We start from the raw sequence: 22,230 nt of genomic DNA on the forward strand, positions 1-22,230 counted from the left end.
CTGTTATCCTTTCGATCCTTACATGTTTCGTTATTTCGTACTTTTTTTCCAGTTCTTTTTTCTTTTGCTGCGCCTTTTTTTTTAAATTACTTTTCAGCATTTAAAATGCGGCAAAATGAATTGACAGCGATTTCCGTTGCTGAGCAGACGCCTTTAGTTTAATTATTTGCACAGTTTAACCCAAAGGATAAAAGCGAATGGGACGGAGGAAGGATTGCTGGTGCCCCGGTGCACACATGTGTCAATTAATTATAAAAAAGTATTCACATTTATTTTTGCGCCTGAGAATTGAGCAAAGAAAAACAAACAGAAGTGCCGGCAATGGCATAAGGATGCGAGTGTATACGTATATATTAAATGTTATATATGTGCCCCACAATCCCCTTTTGCACAGTTCCATAATAAAGCGTTAATCATGTTGACGCGCCACGAAGCCTCCTCCCCAATCATCCCAAACTAACAAGATTTGGTGAAAAATGTGCTCAAGGCCTTGACGGAGATATATGTATATATAAATAAATATATATATATATTGGCTCGAAATTAATTCGCTGCCGCAGGAGAACAGGAATCGAAGGATATTAACAGCACAAAAATATGCATTAAACTGCCTTTAACATTTCTTTTATGATTTTGCAACAGTTTCTCTTGGGAAATCCTTATATAATATACTTTATTATTAAGTACAATATACATATATGTGACAATTAGGGTCATGGTAAATCTTTATTAAATATTTTTTGGCCTGAAAAAAAATTTATTTTGATGAAATATCATTAATAAAATATTCGTGGGTCTTAATTTAATATATAATTAATACAATATTATAATATTATAATATGAATAAGCTAGAATATTTTATTAAGATTTTCTATGAAATTATAATATTAATATTATAATATTATAATATTATAAGGATTATATTATAATATTATAATATTATAATTTCATAGAAAATCTTAATAAAATATTCTAGCTTATTCATATTCTCTTATATTGTATTTCCCCAAACAATCCCCACCTAAAATTAAACTATCCTTATAATACTTTATTATATTCCAACTATCTATAATTTCAGATCCAATTGAAGCCTCAGAGAGAGCCCTCTTTAAGGTGATGGACCTTAGGATGGTACCTTAATGTCTGCCGTCAGACGACGATGGAGACTGAAGCGAACCTCTTCATGTCATGCGGAATGCTGTATAATCATTACGACTGGCCCCTTGAAATATGCAATGTTGGCCAAAGCCCTGACATGGTCACCAAGGAGGAAGGAGCAAGAGGAGGATGGAAGAATTGGTTGTGAAAGGAGCAGGATTCAACGAGGCAACGAGGACAGGCGGCAAAGCAAACAAACAAACCAGCCAAGCAAACTGAAAACAAAAACAAAACGACGGCAAGCAGAAGCAACAACTGGTAGCAGCTCACAGGACAGGAACACACACACACAGGCTTAACATATACACAGAGAATAATAAATGTATACAAACATATATAAATCGTATTATTTTTTATCTAAAATGTATTAATAAAATAATAATAAAGAGAGAGAGAGAAAGGGAAAAAGTGGAGAAAAGCTAGGGGACTTGATGTCCTCGACATTCTCCATTTCCTTGTTGAGGTGACAGGCGCTGTTCTGCTCACAGAAAATAATAATAACTGGAAAACAAAATAAATTTAAAATCTTTATAAATCTGCGAATAATATCAGGAAATATACAATAAAAAAAAAATACTATTAATTTACTGTGTATGTACAAAAATTGGAAATTAAAATGTTGCTTAGCGGTTACATCCTTGAAATTGGCAACACACAAAAACTGCCCACAACAACCACATAATAACAATAACAATTATACAATAACATCTCTACAAAAACAATACTTTTCCTATCCGGAATGAAACAAATCTGCAAGCCATTCGACCATTAATACATTTATTGTCTTTTGTTATTGTAAATCGTAAATTCTTGTTGTTTTCAAAGAGTTTTTGTTGTTTTTAAAGGATATGTTTTTCTTGTAAAATAGATGTTTTTGTTGTTTTTGTTGTTTTTGTAGTTGTTTTTGTTTTTGTTGTTGTTGTTGTTGTTTTTGTTGTTTTTGTTTTTGTTGTTTTTGTTTTTGTTGTTTTTGTTGTTGTTGTTTTTGTTGTTGTTGTTGTTGTTGTTGTTGTTGTTGTTGTTGTAATGTGGGTTGTTGTTGTTGTTGTAATGTGGGTTGTTGTTGTTGTACATACTGTACAAATCGTGCGGTTGTGTGTTGTACATACTGTGAAATCGTGCGGTTGTGTGTTGCCAAGCCAAGCCTTCGATGTGCTCGGTGTCACTTAATTTTCGGCCTGAAATACCAGGCGAACAGAAGGCAGCAGCAAGCAAATTTAATTTTCTGCAAAATCATTTTTCACCCTAGAAGTATGCTACACCGTGCCCCCAAAAGCATGCAATGTCAAAAATATGCAAAAGTATGCAGTTCAATAAAAATTATGGCATACTTCCAGGGTGCGGTGTAGCATGCTTTTAGGGTGAAAATGATTTTGCAGAAAATTAAATTTGCTTGCTGCTGCCTTCTGTTCGCCTGGTATTTCAGACCGAAAATTAAGTGACACCGAGCACATCGAAGGCTTGGCTTGGCAACACACAACCGCACGATTTCACAGTACGTACAACACACAACCGCACGATTTGCACAGTATGTACAACAACAACAACAACCCAAAACAACAACAACAACAACAACAACAACAACAACAACAACAACAACAACAACAACAACAACAACAACAACAACAACAACAACAACAACAATAACAACAACAACAACAACAACAACAGCAACAACAACAACAGTCGTTTTTGTGTACATACTGTTGTCGTACATACCAGCTCCTTTTCACTTAAAATCTTTCAGGTAGTGTGACCATACCTGAAACTTTTTGTTATCGAATTTTATCGATTAACTTGGCGGCAACTGATCGACTATTTAAATTCAAATTCAAATTCAAATTTGTCGGTTAACTGATATGGCGGGAACTGACGGCTTATTTAAATTTGAATATATATTTTGACAGTTAAATTAATATATTTATTGTCTTACGTTGTTGTTCAAGATTTGTTGTTGTAAAATAGATGTTGTTGATCAAGCTAGATCAATTACAAATTTGGGTTTGTTGGCGGGAAATTATCGCTCTTTGAATTTGAATTCAAATGTTTCGTTTTACTAACGTGGCGGCAACTGATCGACTATTTGAATTCAAATTCAAATTTGTCAGTTAATTTAACACTTATTTTTTCTTTTTTTTTCAATAGTATACAATATTTTTGCAATCGTTGGTACAAAATAAATCCAGTATCAAATTTTTCGAAAGCTTTGCTGAAGTGCCACGACCCGTTAAACCAATTCTGTCTGAATGACCCGTTCAAGGGAAATGATCGCCTTCCTTGCCCAAGGACCGTCGACTGGCCTTGATGATCCTGGCTCCTGGACGAATTCTGTGGAAAATGGTGGTCGTGTGTTAAGATTCAACTGGCTTGTTTGTGTTATAAATACCAGTAAAATTTGCCAACCTCACTCGGCGGTGTTCTTCATCGATTACTCTTCGTATCGGCAACCATTATTCTGACGATGATGGACTATAAGGATAAATGTTAAAGTTTTGACTTTCTGGAGAAACAAATTGAGGGCATAATAACTCACAAGTGGGTCGACATACGATATTATGGTCTGAATCCATGGGCAGACACTTATCCTATGCTTGCCTACAATGTATTCGGCAACGGAGTCCTTGATTTGTAGATGCTGGAGGCAGGCCTGGAACTAATCAAAGAGAAATGATCAAAATTTAAGTATATTGGACATTGCGACTTTTTCATAAAGTGTAATTTTTACTTTTTGGAATTTAGGTAGATGTTTTTGCTACAAAATTGAACATTAAGACTAATACAAATTTTAACACAAGGGTTGCTAAAATGTCATGGCTTACTGTTTCTCGAGACAATCTATTATTTGGATCCCTAACACAATTTTGGACCAATTGAAAATTGAAATATTATTTTTTGATTAAATTAAGTTGCCACAAAAAGATGGCAGAACAAGTTTTTTATAGCATACATTTCAGCGGCAATGCATTTGTAATCTTTGGATCCGTTTTGAAAATTGTTTTTTAATAAATTTAATGAAGGTGAAAGTGAGTAAAGTTTTGGAATAAATTGTCGGCAAAACTTCATTTATTAACAAAAGTCAAGTTTGCATCTCTCCTTGCCTTTTGCATCCTTTCGCCATTGTTAATCTCTTGCTCAGCCCTTGCATTGCATCCATGCTACGTTGCTTTTATTAAAGATCTTTACACACACACACATACTCACAGTTCTTTTCGTGGTGTGCATGCACACCTTTTGTTGTTGTTTTTTTTTATGTTCTGTCTCTCATCCTTTTTTTCTGAGTGTGCCAAAAAATATAAATATGGTCCAGGACTTTGCTCCATTTTTATACACTCTCCACTTGGACTTCATTTCGGGCGCCTCCTTTGTCCTCTCGTTCCGCTCCTTTGCACCTCACTTCCTCCGCCTTTTAGTTGTCCCGTTCTTTTCCCTGTTTCTATATTCTCGTTTTCTGTCTTTTTTTTTTTTGTTTCGTTTCTCATATTTTTTCGGCTTTGTCGCGTCGTGTGTTTTCTATGTGTTTGTGTCATGCAGTTGACGTGCGCTTATTTTCTATTCCGCTCCATATGTCACGCTAGTTTTCGGTCTACAAGAGAGCCACGGATGAGGGGAAAAGAGAGAAGGAAAGAGAGGCAGGAAGAGGTAGAGGGGGAGGGTGAGAGAGGGGGAAGGAGCGGTGGAGCAGAGGTGGCGCTTTTGTTGTGCTGCATCTCTTCAATTTTTCGTTTTGCCTTCTTTCTTCTGCTGCTTTTTGCTGCAAACTTTTTTTGTTCCATACTCCTTTTTCGGGGTCGGCTTTAAACATATGTATACCCTACCATATGGAGGACTTTTTCCACGGTTTATATTTTACATATGCTTGATGTGTATATTTTTTGTCTGAGAAATAAAGCAAAACATTATATATATTATTTTAAAACCTTAAAGACTTGGCAAGTAATATTTACCTTAATAAAATTATATATAAAATCAATTGTATTTAAAAAATATGATCTAATTCGTATCTCATATATTTAATAATTTTAATGTATACTAATATATTATTTAATATAATATTATTAATATACATTTATATTTATATATTTAATTTGATGTATATTTTAATATATTTTATGGTGTATTTATACATATATTAATATAATAATAAAATGTATACAACTTTTATAAATTTAACAAAATATATCATAGAAAAGTTCAAACGATATGTTTAATGTTGCAAGAATATGCCAGAAACTAATAAATAATTCCTTTGCATGTTCGATTAATTTGAAACTAATTTCTATATCTCATTTAATGTTACTTTTTTTGTGAAATGCTTAGATGGAAATAATTTTTTTTGAATTCGCTAACTAAGAGTATTACAGGTACAACCCAAAATCGCACTTTAATTCCTTTAGCTTCGTCCTTAAACAGTGTTGTTAGTTCAACTGTGCATGCATGCATCTGTGTGTGGCAGATATGTGTGTGTGCACATGCTGTGTGTATTGTGTGTGTTATGTGCAAGATTTTGTGCCTGAGTCTGTGCGAAATTTTGTTGTATAAATTGCGTTGGGAATAAGAATTGAGTTCTAAAGAGATTTAATGGCATATGGCCATCTCGCTCTCCATATTTGCCTGTCTCTTTCCCCTTTGCTCGGCTGCGGAACATCTTTGCTTGACTTCTGTCGTCTTCCTCGGCAATAGCTTCAGCTTCAGCTTCAGAGCATCGCCTCGTCCTTGTTCACTGCAAATGGATCTAAACAATATGTGTGCTTATATATAAAGCATTTTGGCTTTGTCAATTTTGCATTTTCATTCTCAGCATATTCGGGGGGCGAGACTAGGACCCAGGGGCGTGGCATGGTGAGCATGCAGTTTTGGCCAAATCACACGAGTCCCGTTTTCCGGTTCCCATTTAATGCACTGCATTTTGGGAAACCATCTAACCATTCTCCCCCTTGTCTCTTTTTTTTGTGTGCACAAGGCGCTTATTAAAAAATATCAAGAAAATGCAGTGCAAAATCCCATGGAAGAGGTGCCAAAAAGGAGTCATCATTTTTGCAGCATACTTTTGTAAAAGCGAAACAAATCATTTCAACAAGAAGTAGTTATAGTAAGAATTATTAAATAAATATATTCATATTTATTAACTCGTACAAAGCCTATATAAAATCGTGTTAAAAACGCGGCTCGAAAAAATATCTGCAAAAAATTGCTATCACCTCGAAATGCGTTCAACGAACTTTGAAGCCCACAAGGGGTTAAAGTAGGCGTGGCGCTGCATGGCTGGGCGGTTAAAATCGCCTGCAGTTTTTCGAAAAGCTTTTTAATATGAAAATTGCACTGGCTGTTAACCCTATTTGCTGTTGCTTTTGTGCCATAAAACCCCCCTACCCCGCCTCTGCTTTCGCCTCCAACAACACCCCTTAACCCTACTTGGCCCCATGTTCCCCTTGTTGTTGTTGTTGTTGTTGTTGTTGTTGTTTATGCTGATTTCGTATCATCAGAGATTTCAGCTTGATGGCCTGTCAGGCTTTGAAATGCAAGCTGGCAGAGTGAGCGAATACGAGCTATTTATGCACTGAAAGAAACATTATTTTCTTAATGTACTTAAAGGTATAGAGAAAATGGAAGAGGATATCACAATTCTAGGCAGAAGCTTTGAATCGTGTGAAGGAGTTATTTCCGAGTTAACTTCCTTTCAGTTTAATATTTTATTTCAGGCATTTATAGTTCGAATAATTACGTATACGTAATTACGTATACGTAATATATAGTCAGCAATTTAAAGTCAGAAGCGTCTAATGCTATGAAGGAGTCATTCACCCTATAAGTTATATATATTCTTGATCCGCATTAACAGGCGAATTTTTCTACCCATTTCCGGCAGAAAAAATTTTTTTCAATTTTTTCAAAATTTTATAAATGATTACATTGTTAAAATTCTTAATATTTGGCAGAAATTTGAATTTTTTATAATTTTAAATAAGCAGATAAGCAGATATGTTAACCTGATAAAAACTAACATAGGACCGATTTCTGAATTGAAATTAATGCATTTTTGGCTGAGTTATGAGTTTTTGAAATTTTGATTTTATCATAAAAATTGTCATATAAAATATAAATAAATATTGATTCAAAGAATGCGAATATTTTAAGCTTAGTTATAATCGATTTCCGATTCAATCCTATAATTCAATTGCAAACTGCAAGGGTACATAAGCTTTATATTTTATTTTAGGCATTTATAGTTCGAATAATTACGTATACGTAATATATAGTCCGCAATTTTAAGTCAGAAGCGTCTAATGCTATGAAGGAGTCATTTCCGACCCTATAAATAATGTATATTCTTGATCAGTATTAACAGACGAATATTTTTAGCTATCTTAGGCAAAAATTTAATTTTTTTTTTCATTTAAAAAAAAATGTTAAAATGTTTGAAAATTGTCAAAAATCGGAATTTTTAAATTAAAATTTTAAATTGAGTATGCAGATTTATTTTCCAGATGAAAACTAACTTTGAACTGCTTTCCGAATTGAAATTAATGAATTTTTAACTTAGTTATGAGTTTTTTAAACTTTGATTTGTTGACGAATTAGTCATATAAAATTATCAATAAATGTTGATTCAAAGAATGCGAAAATTTTAAGTTTAGTTATAATGGATTTCCGACCTGATTCTATAATTCAATTGGAAACTTCAAGGCTATATAGGTTTTGTCTTCCCAAAGTTATTTTTCCCTTCTTGTATTAACACTTATTTTAAGGTTAAATCTATACCATACAAAGCTTCCTTCGAGAAAACGTTTTTAAAATTTCCCCATTATTTTCTTGCAAATATTTATTATATCTATATGCCATAGTTTCTTTCTTCCAGTGTAGCCATTGGGGGCAAAAAGTGTAGCATACTTTTCAGCGCTGCCTGATTATATGAAGCCCAGCTGTAAAACAGGGGCACACTGCAGGAGGGGCACGGCAGTCGCTGGAGCCTGCTGCAAGTGTGGACGAATGTGTTGCAGCTGCGGCATGTGAGGGGGGTGCGACAAGGGGGGGGGGGGGGATATATGCCCCGGCAGCTGACAGCAGCAGTAAGCAAGGGCAAGGGGAAGGGGATGGGGAAGGGGAAGGGATGCATGCGTGCATCCTCCGGTAAAAAATAAAACCTGCCGTCTACCATGAGAAGACCCAGGTTTCGTATTATCTTTGGCCAGCGGCGTGTAAATCATTTTGTATGCATTAAATCGTCTTCCGCTTGTTAAGCCCCCACTCTCCTCCGCCCCGCCCCCTTTTCTGGCGACGCCCCTGAGCTACCTCATTTATATACATAGATTTTTTTTTTTTTTTTTTCCCTTGACTGCAATGTTTTTTGCCTTCGTCTTCGTTTTCCGAGTTAATTTTTAACCAAATCTAAATTAGTTACGCATGTGTGGCGCTAATTTAGTGAAACTAGAATGCTGGAAAACCAAAAAAGCCGAAATAAAACCCTTGAGCTACATCATCTGTTTGTGAAGGGCCTCAAAAGAAAATTAGCAAAGAAAAATCAGAATCAGGAAAGTCAAGCAGTGGAAATGGGAGGTATGTATAACAAAGGGTTTTTTTTCCTATTTTTAGTGTGTGAAAATTAAATTAAATTGTATGTACTTTTAAATATGAATATTCAATATATATAATTCCTTAATACATATATTTGAAATCAATTCTATTGAGAGCCCAGACAAGTTTTGACTCTTAAACTGTTACTGAAACTCTTAAAGCAATATAAACTGCTTTCGTTTTACTCAATACTTTGATTGAGGACAGTTTTTCAAGTACTTAAAGTCTTAAAAATGAATTGCTTTCCTTTTTTTATATTATTTTCATATTTATAAGTACTCTTGGACTCGCCACCTGTCAGCAAACTTTAAGGACAACTAAAGTGAAACTATTGCCAAAGGTGGAGCACGACCCGGGCGATCCAGAGATAACCGGAAGTGCCTGGCCGAGGCAGAGGACTTTTCACTATTTCCGGGGAAAATAAAGGATCCGCACACACACACACCAGCAGGACACTTTAATAAAGACAAATGCCAAATTGCTTGTGGCAGCATTTGACCTGAACTTTTCGGAGAGCCTTTTGCCATCTCCGGCTCCAACTCCTGGCAAGTTTATTAATGTTTGACCAAAGGAGAACCCCTCCCAAGGAGAAACCTCCGGCGGAAAAACCTCGGAGAAAACATTTGCGGTGTGTGCGTGTGTCAACTGCTTTTGCTAATTTGTCTCCAAGGAAATCATCGCTGGGTTTTTTGGGGCAACTTATATATATATATATATATATATATTTTTTTTACTTTTATTATGTTTGTTTTGAATATGTTCTTTGCTTTTTATGGTCCGGAAATTTTCACCAGCGAAACAACAAGAAAAAAATCATTATAATTTGGAGCGAAATTTGTTGGAAAAGTTGAAAATTAATTATGTGAAAGGAAAACGGAAAAGGTGGTGCCTTGTGCTGGGCATTTATTTCGTGTCGTTGAATCTGGCTGCTTCTTGTTTGAGTTTTGGTTTTACCACTTTTGTTTTTATTGTTTCTTGTTTGTTTTTTATAGAATATTATGTTTGTTCTAGGGTGAGGATATAGATGGATATTTATAGATATTTTTTCATATATTTTAATCAATACTTTTCCAGACTTAAATCACTTGCACAAATGTTATTTCTCTAAAGTTCAATTTTGTTTTGAGTTTTAAACTATATGAATTGCTATGCGAGTCTTGTTAGCTTAACCCGATTTCCCCTTGCTTAATTTTAACTGAATCCACAGTTGTTATTCATTATCGTTGCGGTTGTTATTTTTCAACCTTCTCACCCGATTTTTCCACTTTTGATTGGCCAACAGTTCGCTTATTAATTTATTAATTCTGTTGTCAGCAAAAGCCCTGCCAAGTGTCCCTTTTCGCCAGCACGTGTTGCTGTTAATTACATGAAAATTGCTACGAGTTTTCACAATGTGATTTCCACTCCAGCATTTCGCTCAGTGTGTGAATGAGTGTGAGTGTGTGTGTGTTTGTGTGGGCTGAATCAATTTAAATTTATGTGCCAGTGTGAGTGGCTGCCTGGCTGGCTGGCCCTTTGTGTGAGCAAGTGAGTGAGTGAGGCCAGCATTCATATGCATATTTTATGTTTGGTAGTTTATTTATGGGAAAACGTTTATACAACCGCCGGGCAGTCGCCGTCTGTGCCGTAACCGAGCTCCAGAACGAGTGTCCCTGCTGCCCTTTTGAGGTTTTTTGCGGGCTACACACAAATGGACAAGGGTTTTGTGACACATTTGGCCCTTAAAGTACTTGACCATTGGCCATATACTTGTCAGTGCTTAGCGCGCTATTTTGATCAAGTATTTTGTAGCTTCTTTCAAAATACTTGAGGCGTTTTTCTCATATAAATAGGTAAAAATGGATGCTGCGATAAACAAGAATTAATTTTAAATATTTGGGATATTTGTATTATTATAATCTTAGTCAAAAGTTTGCAACGCAGTGAAAGAGTTATTTTCGACTATTTAAAATATATATTTATTCCTAATCAGCATCAATGTATGGATCTGGATCGAACCACTATATGATATAGCTGCCATAGGATCGATCATTAAATTCCCTATATCGCTCTGTCCCTCTTGCTCTGCAGCTCCCTAGCTCCCTAGCTCTCCCTCTCCCTCTAGCTCTAGCTCTAGCGCTCTCTCTATAACTCTCTATGTGCCTCTCTGTCGCGCCATCACTCCCAGCTACCGCTTTCTCTCTCGCTCTCACTTTCTCTGTTCTCTTGCCTCGGGAAGTATAAATAGAGGCGCTTCGATCGCCGCGAGCTCAGTCTGTCCTAGGGGTACCTAGTGTTAACATCGGTAGTGATAGTGATTGTGATTACCCTTCGACCTAAAAAGAATGACGTGGCCAATGGAATACATCTGGATAAACAGGAAGTGGAACATTCCGACGATGACAAAGCTAATTGATGTCACCGGTAAACAATTCTGCACTGGATGGAGCTGATCAATGAGGAAAATGGGTAACGATGTGCCCTCCACTGGGGTAAGTCTTTACCATGATCATTATATTACGTATATAGATTCAGCCTATTATGATATTCATACCCCTAATGCCATGCTTTCCCATAACTTAATTTTAAATAACAAAGTGATGCAGCAATTTCCTTCAAGTATTTTATACTGGACATACAAATAAACATCTCATCAAAGATTTACCCTAAAGTCTCCCCTAAATTCATAAATGCTTTCTACTCTTGAGTTGATTAACTCAATAAGTATATAATACTTATGCATGCCTAAACGTTGTCTATAATCATCTTGAATAAATAATTAGATATATAGACTATATACATGCTTCTATTCCTCTACATCTTGCGCTTTATTTGCTGAAAAACTGCTGGCCAGAGCCTTCTAGGTTACCTTTAAACACGAACACCCCATTGAGCAGGGGCAGAGTTCGTTACACACACATGTCATGTGTTAGAATGGGCTACACCCACCAAAGAAGAAGACCTTTTCGTGTGGCGTGTTGAGTGCCTAATAAAATCATAAAATAGCAGGTGTTTAGCGTGCCACAAAACGCCCAAAAGGACAAGCCGAAAAAGCATACTACACATACACGGAAAACAAAAAGTGTATATATATATAGATATATATATATGCATATGCTATAATGGCCACCCAGCGTCATATTTGGTATTATTAATAACCCTTTTTCTAAATGAAATTTTGTGGCAGCAAACATTTCGCTTGTCATTTTGCCAAGGCGAAACGAATGACACAAGTACATCACACAGGAACCCCCCAGACACATTGCCACACACATCTGGCCATGTATATATATATATAAATATATATATATATATATAAATATCTATATATATACATATATACATGGATACTTAGACATACCTACCTAATCTGCCATTTTAGTACCCTAGTTTAGTTTCAAGCAGTATTACTAGGCAAAGATTTATTCATTTAGCTAATAAATTAAGGAAAATATTACATGGAATTCAAAATATGTAAATGTATAGTAAAATTTTCCTTAATTTATTAGTTAAAATATATACCGTTATATATTCAAACTATCTCATCATATTTTCAACTTGTCTATCAAAATTCTATTTAATTTCTATTTTCTAGGATATTCATAGCTGCTATACACTAACCATGAGACTGTTGTTAGTTAGTTAGTTAGCTAGTTAGTTACCCTCTGATCCTGTGCCTCCTCCTCTCCACCTTCCTGCCCTTCCCCTTTGGTCGCCACTCTTTTGACAGGATGTTTTTGGCGCTTCGATTCCGAAGCGCTGCGGTGGTGGAAAATGCAAGAGGGAAAGCTGAAATGGCTGAAAGCCTATGAAAAATGATGTATATCAAGGGGGAAGGAGGAGGAGTTGGCACCAGGGGGACGAGGAGGGGGGAAAAGTGGTGTTAGAGGATAACGAAGGGGGGAAAGGAACGAAGGAGGTGCCTGGCACCGTTTCCCATGTCGAGTGGCTTCCATAGGAGTATTAGTGACGAAACACAGGCAGAAAAAGGTAATTAAATGGATATAAGGTAAAAAATGTATTTAAAAATAAATATTAATTGTAAAATATAGAATTAAATAATGAAATATTTAACAATTTAATAATATTTAAATAAATTAAAGCAATAACAATTATATATACAATAATAAATAAATGAAATATCTTTTAGTTGCTTGTTCTTAGTTGGTAATTCCCTCTCAACTTGTAGCTTTACATAAATATCTAAATGAATTTTACTAATAATTTACTCTTTAATTTTTGCAAGGTTTTTTTTTCTCAGTTCATGTCTGTGTGTGTGCAAGTCTGTCTATGTGTGGTGGCATGTCATACATTTTTCGTTCGTTTGTTAATTGAAAAATGTTGCCTACATCAGGGAGTAAGTGAAATGGGGTGGCTCGGTGGTAGGAGGTAGCAGGAGATGCCGGGCACACATCATCAAAACTTGTCAAAGTCATACACCCCACCCCTCACTTATAGCCCCCTTATAACCCCCTAACCATCTACCGTTGACCCCTCGACCCCTGGACTCCTCCTCCTCCCCTCCTACTCCATGTGCCGAAAACATGTCTTGGAAATTATAATTTATAGCTCGTCGTTGCTGGCCGCCTTCGTTGGCTGCTTTTAGAATGATTTTTATTTTTATATAGAGACCATACTCTATGAAGAGGATAATCAGGACAAAGTAAATAATCTACAGAGGCTTTACGTTAAAATAAAGAGGACATCATGGCCACAAGGCCGCACTTTCTTGATTGATAAGAAACTACTTTTTCTTGGAAAACTATTATCTATGGCAAATTGAAGGTCAAGAGAGGCTTGGAAATAATTATAAAAATTCATATTTGATATTATTATATTAATAAACTATTTCTTTAAGTTATATGTTATAGCTGGTGTTATATTTTTAAATTTAAAAGCAAAGTACCTTCAGGTACGTGTTTCTTTATATTCAAAGTTAAATAAATTCTTATAATGATAAATTTTTGTTCATATTCATATACTCTCTTCTCTGTTTCTATATTCCCTTTATTAAATTTAAAATTTTTTTAAATTTTAACAAGTATTTTTCAAACACTTACCAAAGTTCTCCAAAGAGTATCACGGATATAACGTATACGACATGTTGGCTTCCTTCTTATAGGTTAAGACTTTGCCGGAAATTGAAAATTCCTATACATAGGTGCTCGCTGACACTATATATATAAATATATATTTTATATTTACTTGGATTTATTTATATACCTTACCTTCATAGCTGCAGGCAGCTTAATTAATTAGAAATATGCAGTACAGCAAATTGGCTGGCAAAGAAGCGGCAAAAGCAAAAAAAAAATTACAGCCTCTCCTCTCCATCCTGGTAACCGCAGCATCCTTGATGCATCCTTCTTTCCGGAGCCCCTGCCACTTTCCGGCGTTTTAAAAAGTGCAAACTGCATGTCACTAATATCTCTTCTAGTGCCAGACCGAGAGGGCTATCGTCGTCGTCGTCCTCCCTTTTGCTCTCATATCCTTGAGTGAACTGCAAAAAATAATTGTAAAATATAAAGACTATATGTACAATATTCCTAATAAATTCTATAATGCTTTGAAATATTTTTAACATGTTTTAGGAACCTGTATAATATTCCACAAAAGCCCAAAATATTTTTAACAATTTCTTCATAACTCTAAAAAAAATCTAAAACATTCCTTCCTTCCTGTATATTTTTCTAATATATTTTTTAACTGCTTCTAAGAATCTCAAATAATAATAATTTTAATTGTGTATTTCATTTATTTTTATAGAGATTTTCTAGTTAATTTTTTCTAGTGTTTTGCTTGGTCGCCTGTGTGTGTCTGTGTGTGGCCTGAAAATTAATTAGCAACGGAAATTGCGCTAATAAACTAACAAATTTACGAGCTACATTCACGCCAGTCCAGCCCCCAAAAGCCTTCTTCTTTCTCATAGTCTCGCTCTCTCTCTCTTTTTCTCTCTCTTTCACTCCGCCTTAGCCACGCCCCCTTTGTCTCATGGCCAAGTCCTGATGCTGCTGCTGATACTGTTGCCAATGCCGATGGCTTTCCTTTACTAGCTTTTCCCTTTTTGCCTTTGCGCTGCTTTTCCCCCCACCGGAAGCACTGAAGTGGCCATCATTAGAAGGCAACGAAAGTGGAAAATGGAAAACAAAGTCAAGTGAAAACAGACGTAAAAGCTTGCCTCGAAAATTTTGAATTTTCAAATGCTCTTAATTTTAGAAATTATATTTTAGAGAGTTGCTAATATAAAAGAAGTGTATTACATTTTTCTAGTTATTTGCAATCAATAGAAATTTAGCATTATGTACATATTCAAACTTTTGTTTATATAAAATAATACTATATTTAAATATATAATATATATACATATAAACATCTTTTTTCTATATTTTTATACCTCTTTCATTACTTAATCGTTGCTAAATTTTTAGAAATATTTAGTAAATTAATAACACTCTAAATGAAAAATCGACAAGACCCCTTGCAAAGGTTATTTAAAAAAATATACAAATCACCAAGAAGCTAGAAATGAAGATATATATATATATTTGTAGATATATATATTTTTTCCCAGACAAACAATATAGAAAAACAGAAAAAAAATATCACAAAAATATAAGCAAAACCATTCGGGGGGGAAAAAAAAAATAACAAGATCACTCCACAAAAATGGAAATCAAATAATTTAAATCGCATTTCCGCTTTGGCTGCCGCAAACAGCCGCAAAAATAAAGCCCGAACAATTGAGTTGAAATAAAACTATATAAATATACCAAATATATATACATATATATATCTATATATATCTGTATATATCTGTATATATGTACCTGTGGAGTGGAGAGGGTTCATCTGGGAAAAGTGAAAACAGTACGCTTATTCCATTGTTTTTCGCCATGTTTTTTGGTTTTTCCTCTTATTTTTGTATTTTTTTCCTTTTGTTGGCTGCCAGTCAGCGAATTGTATGAAAATACACACATGAGTGTGCAGCGTGTCCTTCTGCTCCTTCCGCTCTCGCCTCCCTCCCCCCTTCCCCGGATGTGGCACGCCCCCTTGGGCAGTCACCTGCTGACAGCAGGAATCCTTTTGCAGGACCAACGCATCGTTGACTTTAAGCAAAGCGAGGAAAACAGAAGGGAACAAGGATGGAGTTGGGGAAAAACTAGGAGGAAAATTCTGGGGAAAAAAAACGGCAAAAGCGTCCAAAAGTGGATAACACGCTCAACACGATTTTCTATGCGGGCGGGATGCCAGAGGATGAGCCATCGAGAGTGACAGATGTTTCTGGTATTTTCTGGGGAGTTCCTACCCTGAAAAGGGATGCAGCATAGCAGGCGGAAAAGCCTGTGTGCCGGAACATTGAAGGAAATATCGAAAAAGTGACCAAATGCACTATGAAATGAAAGCAAAACAAATATTTCCAAAAAAAAAAAAGCCAGAAGAGAAAACAATATCATCGAAAAGAATGACTTAATCGGGACTATGGACATCTCAGAAAATTGGGAATATATGGTAATATTTCAATGGGGTTTCCACAATATCACAGCAAGAGATGTAAATATAAATATAAATATATATAAATATATATTGTTATTCAAATTTAAATGATAAACAAATTCAAGTAGTCTTTTAAAGTTAACAAACAATTTCATGTAGAATGTTTTTGGTTCCAAAAGGCACCCACCCCCTGCTACAGGCCTTTTCTAAGCTCATCGAAATTCCAATTCTAATCTATAAACCATTTTTCACTCTTTTTTTATGGTTGCTTTTCCACAAATGCAATTTCACATGCAGATTTTCCAAGTTGCATTCGGAATTTCATTTATTCGGTTTCTACTTTGCCGCTGGCTGGTAATGCACCTCAGGTGATGGATACCAGTTTTCCCGCTACCTGGAATCTTAATGTGAATAAAATCCACAGTTGTATTTCCCTTCTAAATTTAAAAATTCATGCAGATTTGTTAACATAATAAAATCAAGAACAAAACAACACCAATTTTAACTACAAAAACCACAAAGTCTTGATGGCAAAAGCGCTCATAAAGAGCGGTAGTCTCCTTCTGTTATTGTTTTGTTTTAAAACAAACAAAAAACAAAGTTTAGCTCTTACTTTCCAATATTAAGTGAAAAGTGACAATCCTACTTGTACATTACAAAAGCTTTAGTTTAGCTTATCAACTCTAGAAGCAATCGATATAAATATTACATTTGTGAAGTTACTACGTCAAGTCGGAATAAGTTTTCTTTATTCAATCGTTGGGTCTTACGGGAAGTGTGAGAAAAAAAAAAAAAAAATATCTAACTAAAAATTGTGAAACAAATTTTTGGAAAATGGATAATTTTGATGAAAAGCTAGTTGAGTTCAATCGCGACGAGTCCATGTCAGACGGGTTACAGAAATCTTCTTCCAACCCAGACGAGGTTGCTTCTGGTTCTGCTGAAAACAAGGAAGAAAAGAAAATGACTTTCCCCATGATTCGCAGGTGAGTATTCCAGTCCCTCATACGACTTTTGTGGATTTCCATTTGTAGTTTGGCCAAGGAAGAAAGTTATTAGCTGCTGCCTCAACTAGAACATTCTGCAATTGAGAGCAGTTTTTCTTTTTGTTTTCGTTGACAATTATTTGTACCCTTTCTCAAAGTGACAGCCACACATATTTCGTTTTTGCAAAATTTTCTTGCAGCCACTCGGATGAGTCTTATCCATCAAAGCGGATTGCACGTGAGAGCAATGATAAGGAATCCACCCGTAAGTCCAAGGAGTCTAAATTCCTTTTAGTAGCTAAAAACACTCGACCCTGTAGCATTTGCCCTTGAAACTGCTGGGTCCTCCTCATCTAATGGTGGTCAGAAGAAGGAAAACCATGACGAAGAGATGGGTGGAAACGGGGATCTGAATATTGAGAATGTGGAGCTCCCCATGATTCGCAGGTGAGCATTCCGATTCCTATTTCGGTTTGTATTTTGGCCCAGGAAGAAAATTATTAGCCGTTTTCTCTACGAGAACATTCTGCAACTGAAAGCAGTTTTTCTTGCTGTTTTCATTGACAATTTTTGGTATATTTGTAGCCTTTGTAATTGTGAAGTAAAAGTGACAGCCTCCCATGAGCCCTAATTTGTTTCTTCAAAATTTTCTTGCAGCCACTCGGATGAGTCTTATCCATCAAAGCGAATTGCACGTGAGAGCATTGATAAGGAATCGTCACGTAAGTCCAAGGAGTCTAAATTCCTTTTAGTAGCTAAAAACACTCGCTCCTTTAGCATTTGCCTTTGAAACTGCTGGGTCCTCCTCATCTAATGGTGGTCAGAACTTATTCCAAGACTCTCCAATAGAGTTATTTACTGAAAATAATTATGAGAATTTCGGTTTTGGAGAACTAGAAGGCAAGTACTTTCTCAAAATCCTGCAAATAGCTTAAGACACTCTCCTCTGTAGGAATAGCCAAAGAGGAACAATCTGTTGGATCTCCTCCAATAAATTCCGCTCAGGAGGAAGACGGACAAGAGGTCTCTGGTGAGGAGACTGTAAACGGACAGGACTTGAACTTAAATGGTAATGATGATTCTGACAATACTGACGAAGATCAGGATGATCAGGATGATCAGGAAGATGAGGAAGATCAGGAGGATCAGGAAGATGAGGAAGATCAGGAAGAGGATCAAGGCAAGTACTTTCTCAAGTTCCTGCTAATAGCTAAAAACACTCTTCTCTGCCTAAATAGCCGATGAGGAAGAATCTGTTGGATCTCCAACGAATTCCGATCATGAGGAGGACGGACAAGAGTTCTTTGGGGACTCCAACGACTATAAGGAGACTGTAAACGGAAACGTCTGGGACTTAAATGATGCTGATAATTTGACCGACAATGTAAACGAAGATCAGGAAGATCAGGAAGGTCAAGAAAATCAGGACGATCAGAACGATCAGGATGATGAGGATGATGAGGAAGATGTGGAAGATGAGGAAGATGAGGAAGATGAGGAAGATGAGGAAAATGAGGAAGATGAAGAAGATGAAGAAGATGAGGAAGATCAGGAAGATCAGGAAGATCAGGAAGATCAGGAAGATCAGGAAGATCAGGAAGATCAGGAAGATCAGGAAGATCAGGAAGATCAGGAAGATCAGGAAGATCAGGAAGATCAGGACAATCAGAACAATCAGAACGATCAGGAAGATCAAGAAAATCAGGACGATCAGGACGATCAGGAAGATCAGGAAGAGAGCCAAGGCAAGTACTTCCCAAAATTCTTGCAAACAGCTAAAAACACTTTCCTTTGTATAAATAGCCGAGAAAGAGGAATCCGAGGAAGAGGAATCTGAAATTGAATCTTCCGATGAGTCCTCTGAGGACGAGGATGTTCTTCGTATCAAGGAACAAATTAGGATCTTTAAGATGACTTTCCCAATAGCATCGGATTCGTCCGATGATGATGAAATGGAGGGAAAACCAGGCAAGTATCAACTCTTTAATTTCTGCTAATATCTAAAACTCTTACTTTTGTAGAAGTGGCTCTGCGTGGAGATGGCGGTGGGACTCCTTCTCGTACTGAGGATAACTCTAGTGATGTGGAAACCTCCAGTGCGGAGTCCGATTCCTCAGACAATGAACACGAAATGACCGATGAAGACTAGGCTAGTTCAAGGATTCCTTCTTTACCACGATTACGATGACTGATTTGGCTTACTGATTATTTAATTACTGCAATGACGACGACACAGCCTGTTTAAGGATTATCTCTTTATATAATTGTACATCTTATACTTGAATGGATTTAAATACACAATTAAACATAGAGGGATTTGATTTTATAAAGTATATGTTCCACAGGAACTTGAATAAATTGAGCCTTTGCTCAAGATCCTTATTTTCTCGAGGAATATATATATGTATATATACCTTTGGGTAAAGGAACAAAGAGTTACCTGAATCTCTCACTTTCCTCAAGCTAAATGAGAAAAGAACTAATTCTGAAAGTAGAGTTTAGTTTAAATACTAAAATTAAGGCTGTGATTTAGCAGTCAGCCATCTAAAATTATTGAATAGATTATAAAAGTTAACAAAGAATATTATTTAAATAGAAAATTTCTTAATGTAATGTAATGCAAACATCCCTTAGTTCCTGATTGTTTCATTGAACTACACTCTGCTCTTTCCATATTTTGTATTTTGTGACTGTATATTTTCTTTTTAATACTGAAGCATCTTCCCCTTCTGGACAGGACAAGCAACAACAAGGACATCATTCCTCATCCCTCTGCATATTATGAAGTAAACATTGGCATCGTTTATATAACTGTTGCCAATCTGAGTCGCGTTTTCCACGACATTGCCGCCGTAAGCGATATATTACCGTTTCGTCTCACCCCCCTTTATTTTTTAACCTCAGCCGCTCGTGGCATTTTCCTACCCCCTCTACACACTGCGACCCTGAGGGTTAACCTTCAATCACAAAAGAAAAGCTACTTTTCATGCCATTCGGTTGTGCGGTTTTTCCCCTCGTTTTATATTTGTTATTTGTGTGTGTTTTGATTTGCTTAAATGATCTTTTTGTTTTATTTTTTTGGTATTTACTTTTAATTTTTGGCGCGTTTTCGATATTATTATTACCAGGTTATGGCAGTTTTTGATCAGTTTCATTCTTATTGATTTTAAATTGAATAATAGTTGATAATAATATTAATAAATTTGCAAAGCTCACTTTGGGTCTTTCTATCTACCACACATCCTGCTGAAAATTGCCTATAAAAATGAGACAAGTTTTCCTTCTGCTCTATCGCTGTTACTGCAGTGGTAGTATGTCCTTGGAGTTTTCTCTACTTGGTTTTTCTCCTTTTTTTTTTGTATTTTTGTGCTGCCCCCAATCTTTTCCTTGTTTCTTATTACGTTGGCAATTTGGCAATTGCATTGGCATTGGCAGGACAAAAGGATTCGGCGCAAGGATTGTTTGCTCACTTCGTTGTCAGCGATTTGCATATCGTTGTTTTGTTATTTCACTGCACTTTTTTTGCTCTTATTTTTTCCCTTCATATTGCTGCCATTGTTCAGATTCTTATTTTTCTAAATGCACTGGAAAAAATATGTTTACTGAGCAAAAAAAAAATTAAATGAATATTATTTTAATTAAACTTGTTTCAGAGATTTTTATATAGAGTCTAGCATAGAACTTTTCCACTGAAGCATTTGAGAGTAAATTAGTTATTTCAAGGAGTATTAGAACACAAAATCCTAGAGATCTGAAAAATGCAATTTCATTTTACATTTTATATAAATAAAATGAGTAATTATAGCTATGATAAAGCTTGTTTGTTTTAGAATTTACAAGAGCAAAGCTGCAGGCTGAAAAGATCTTTATGAATTTTAAATAATTATTTGTATTTGTTATTATTACTCTATTTCTTATATTTCTTATTATTACTTGGCATTATCTTTCAGTGCATTATTGCAGCCACTGTTGTGTTTTGCCAGTGTTGCAGTGTCCATGCAGTAAACACTTTTATTTTGCGCTGTGGTCTCCACCGTCTTGATGTCCTTTCGTCCTGCCTGTGCCTGTGCCTGTGCCTGTCCTTGTGTCCTGTCTGTCTGTGGTGTGTGTGTGTCCTTGTCTCTTTTGTCTCATCATTTCCGCATTCGACAGACGACAGACGTGACTCAAAAATGTTTGACTTGAGGGGAGGGAATCGGTGGGACAAAAGGCGGTCGCCTCAGTTGCCAAAATTGTATTGCATAATATGCCTTGACATCAGCACAAACAACAACACAACAAAAGGGATGTGGCTAGGCAGACAGAGAGACAGAGTTTTCCCGGGGAAAGCAGCAAAACCCCTTTGCTGACTGCTGCACTTCCGCTCTCAACGTTTTACACTTCAATTATCTTCAATTTTGCTGGGCGAATGTCTCAAGAACAATGGCCCTGCTGATTGGAATTCTTTAACTCGCTGCATGTGCTTGAAGGAAAAGCCCTTTTCCCCCGCACAATTTTCCACAAGCAGCAAAGTGTTGCATCTGCCGGCAGCACAGCAAGAAAATATACATATGTATTGAAAACAAGTATGGAAAAAAATTAAGAAATAAAAGTGACAGCCAACTCAAAGGTTGCTTGTTTTGATAAAAGCTTTTGTAATCATATATAAATATATAAACCAAAAAATTCTTGGAAATGTATTTATTTATTTTACAAACTCCTGAATGAAGATTACCCTTAAAATCATGTTGATTTCTTGCATATATCTTTGTTTTATATATTTTTCCTCAGTGTGGAAAGGACACCAGAGTGAAAGAGGAACCCCTGCAAGACAGTTACAAATGCGACAACATTGTTGCCCTTTAGACTAAAAACCTACCCATGTTCCCCCCTTTTGAATCCCCAAGTAAAAATAGGGGTAAATCGAACTGACGCAATGGCGTCTTCCTGATGGCATTCACTTTATTTTTCGGTCGCATCTTCAGTATTTCTCACATTGGTTTTTGTTCTATTCTTTTCTTTTTTTTTTTTTTGCACTTTCTATTTTGTTGCAATTGTGTGC

The 22,230-nt window shown here is 35.9% G+C and overlaps 1 protein-coding gene and 1 long non-coding RNA gene across 3 annotated transcripts in view; one reads left to right on the plus strand and one right to left on the minus strand.

Moving 5' to 3' along the window:
* Positions 1-4,443: 4,443 nt before the first annotated feature.
* Positions 4,444-22,230, minus strand: part of LOC147645072 (uncharacterized) — a 51,832-nt gene continuing 34,045 nt past the window's right edge. The window contains exons 2-4 of the long non-coding RNA XR_015271137.1: positions 13,938-14,209; positions 13,770-13,883; positions 4,444-5,034 (exon numbers count right to left, since the gene is read on the minus strand). This is a non-coding gene — a long non-coding RNA (uncharacterized LOC147645072). The remainder of the gene's footprint in view (positions 5,035-13,769; positions 13,884-13,937; positions 14,210-22,230) is intronic.
* Positions 16,968-18,143, plus strand: LOC110182548 (uncharacterized). 2 transcript variants are annotated; one of them, XM_086830474.1, is made up of 3 exons: positions 16,968-17,189; positions 17,390-17,454; positions 17,967-18,143. In XM_086830474.1, the coding sequence occupies exons 1-3, from the start codon at positions 17,038-17,040 to the stop codon at positions 18,122-18,124; spliced, it is 375 nt and encodes a 124-aa protein (XP_086686600.1). In that variant the 5' UTR covers positions 16,968-17,037; the 3' UTR covers positions 18,125-18,143. The 2 variants fall into 2 exon arrangements, with proteins under 2 accessions (XP_086686600.1, XP_086686605.1); XM_086830479.1 differs by lacking the exon at positions 17,967-18,143 and adding an exon at positions 17,510-17,776.

This window comes from Drosophila serrata, unplaced genomic scaffold (genome assembly GCF_035046125.1).
Source record: "Drosophila serrata isolate PLE 108 unplaced genomic scaffold, ASM3504612v1 contig_23, whole genome shotgun sequence".
Classification (NCBI taxonomy): Eukaryota; Metazoa; Arthropoda; class Insecta; order Diptera; family Drosophilidae; genus Drosophila; species Drosophila serrata.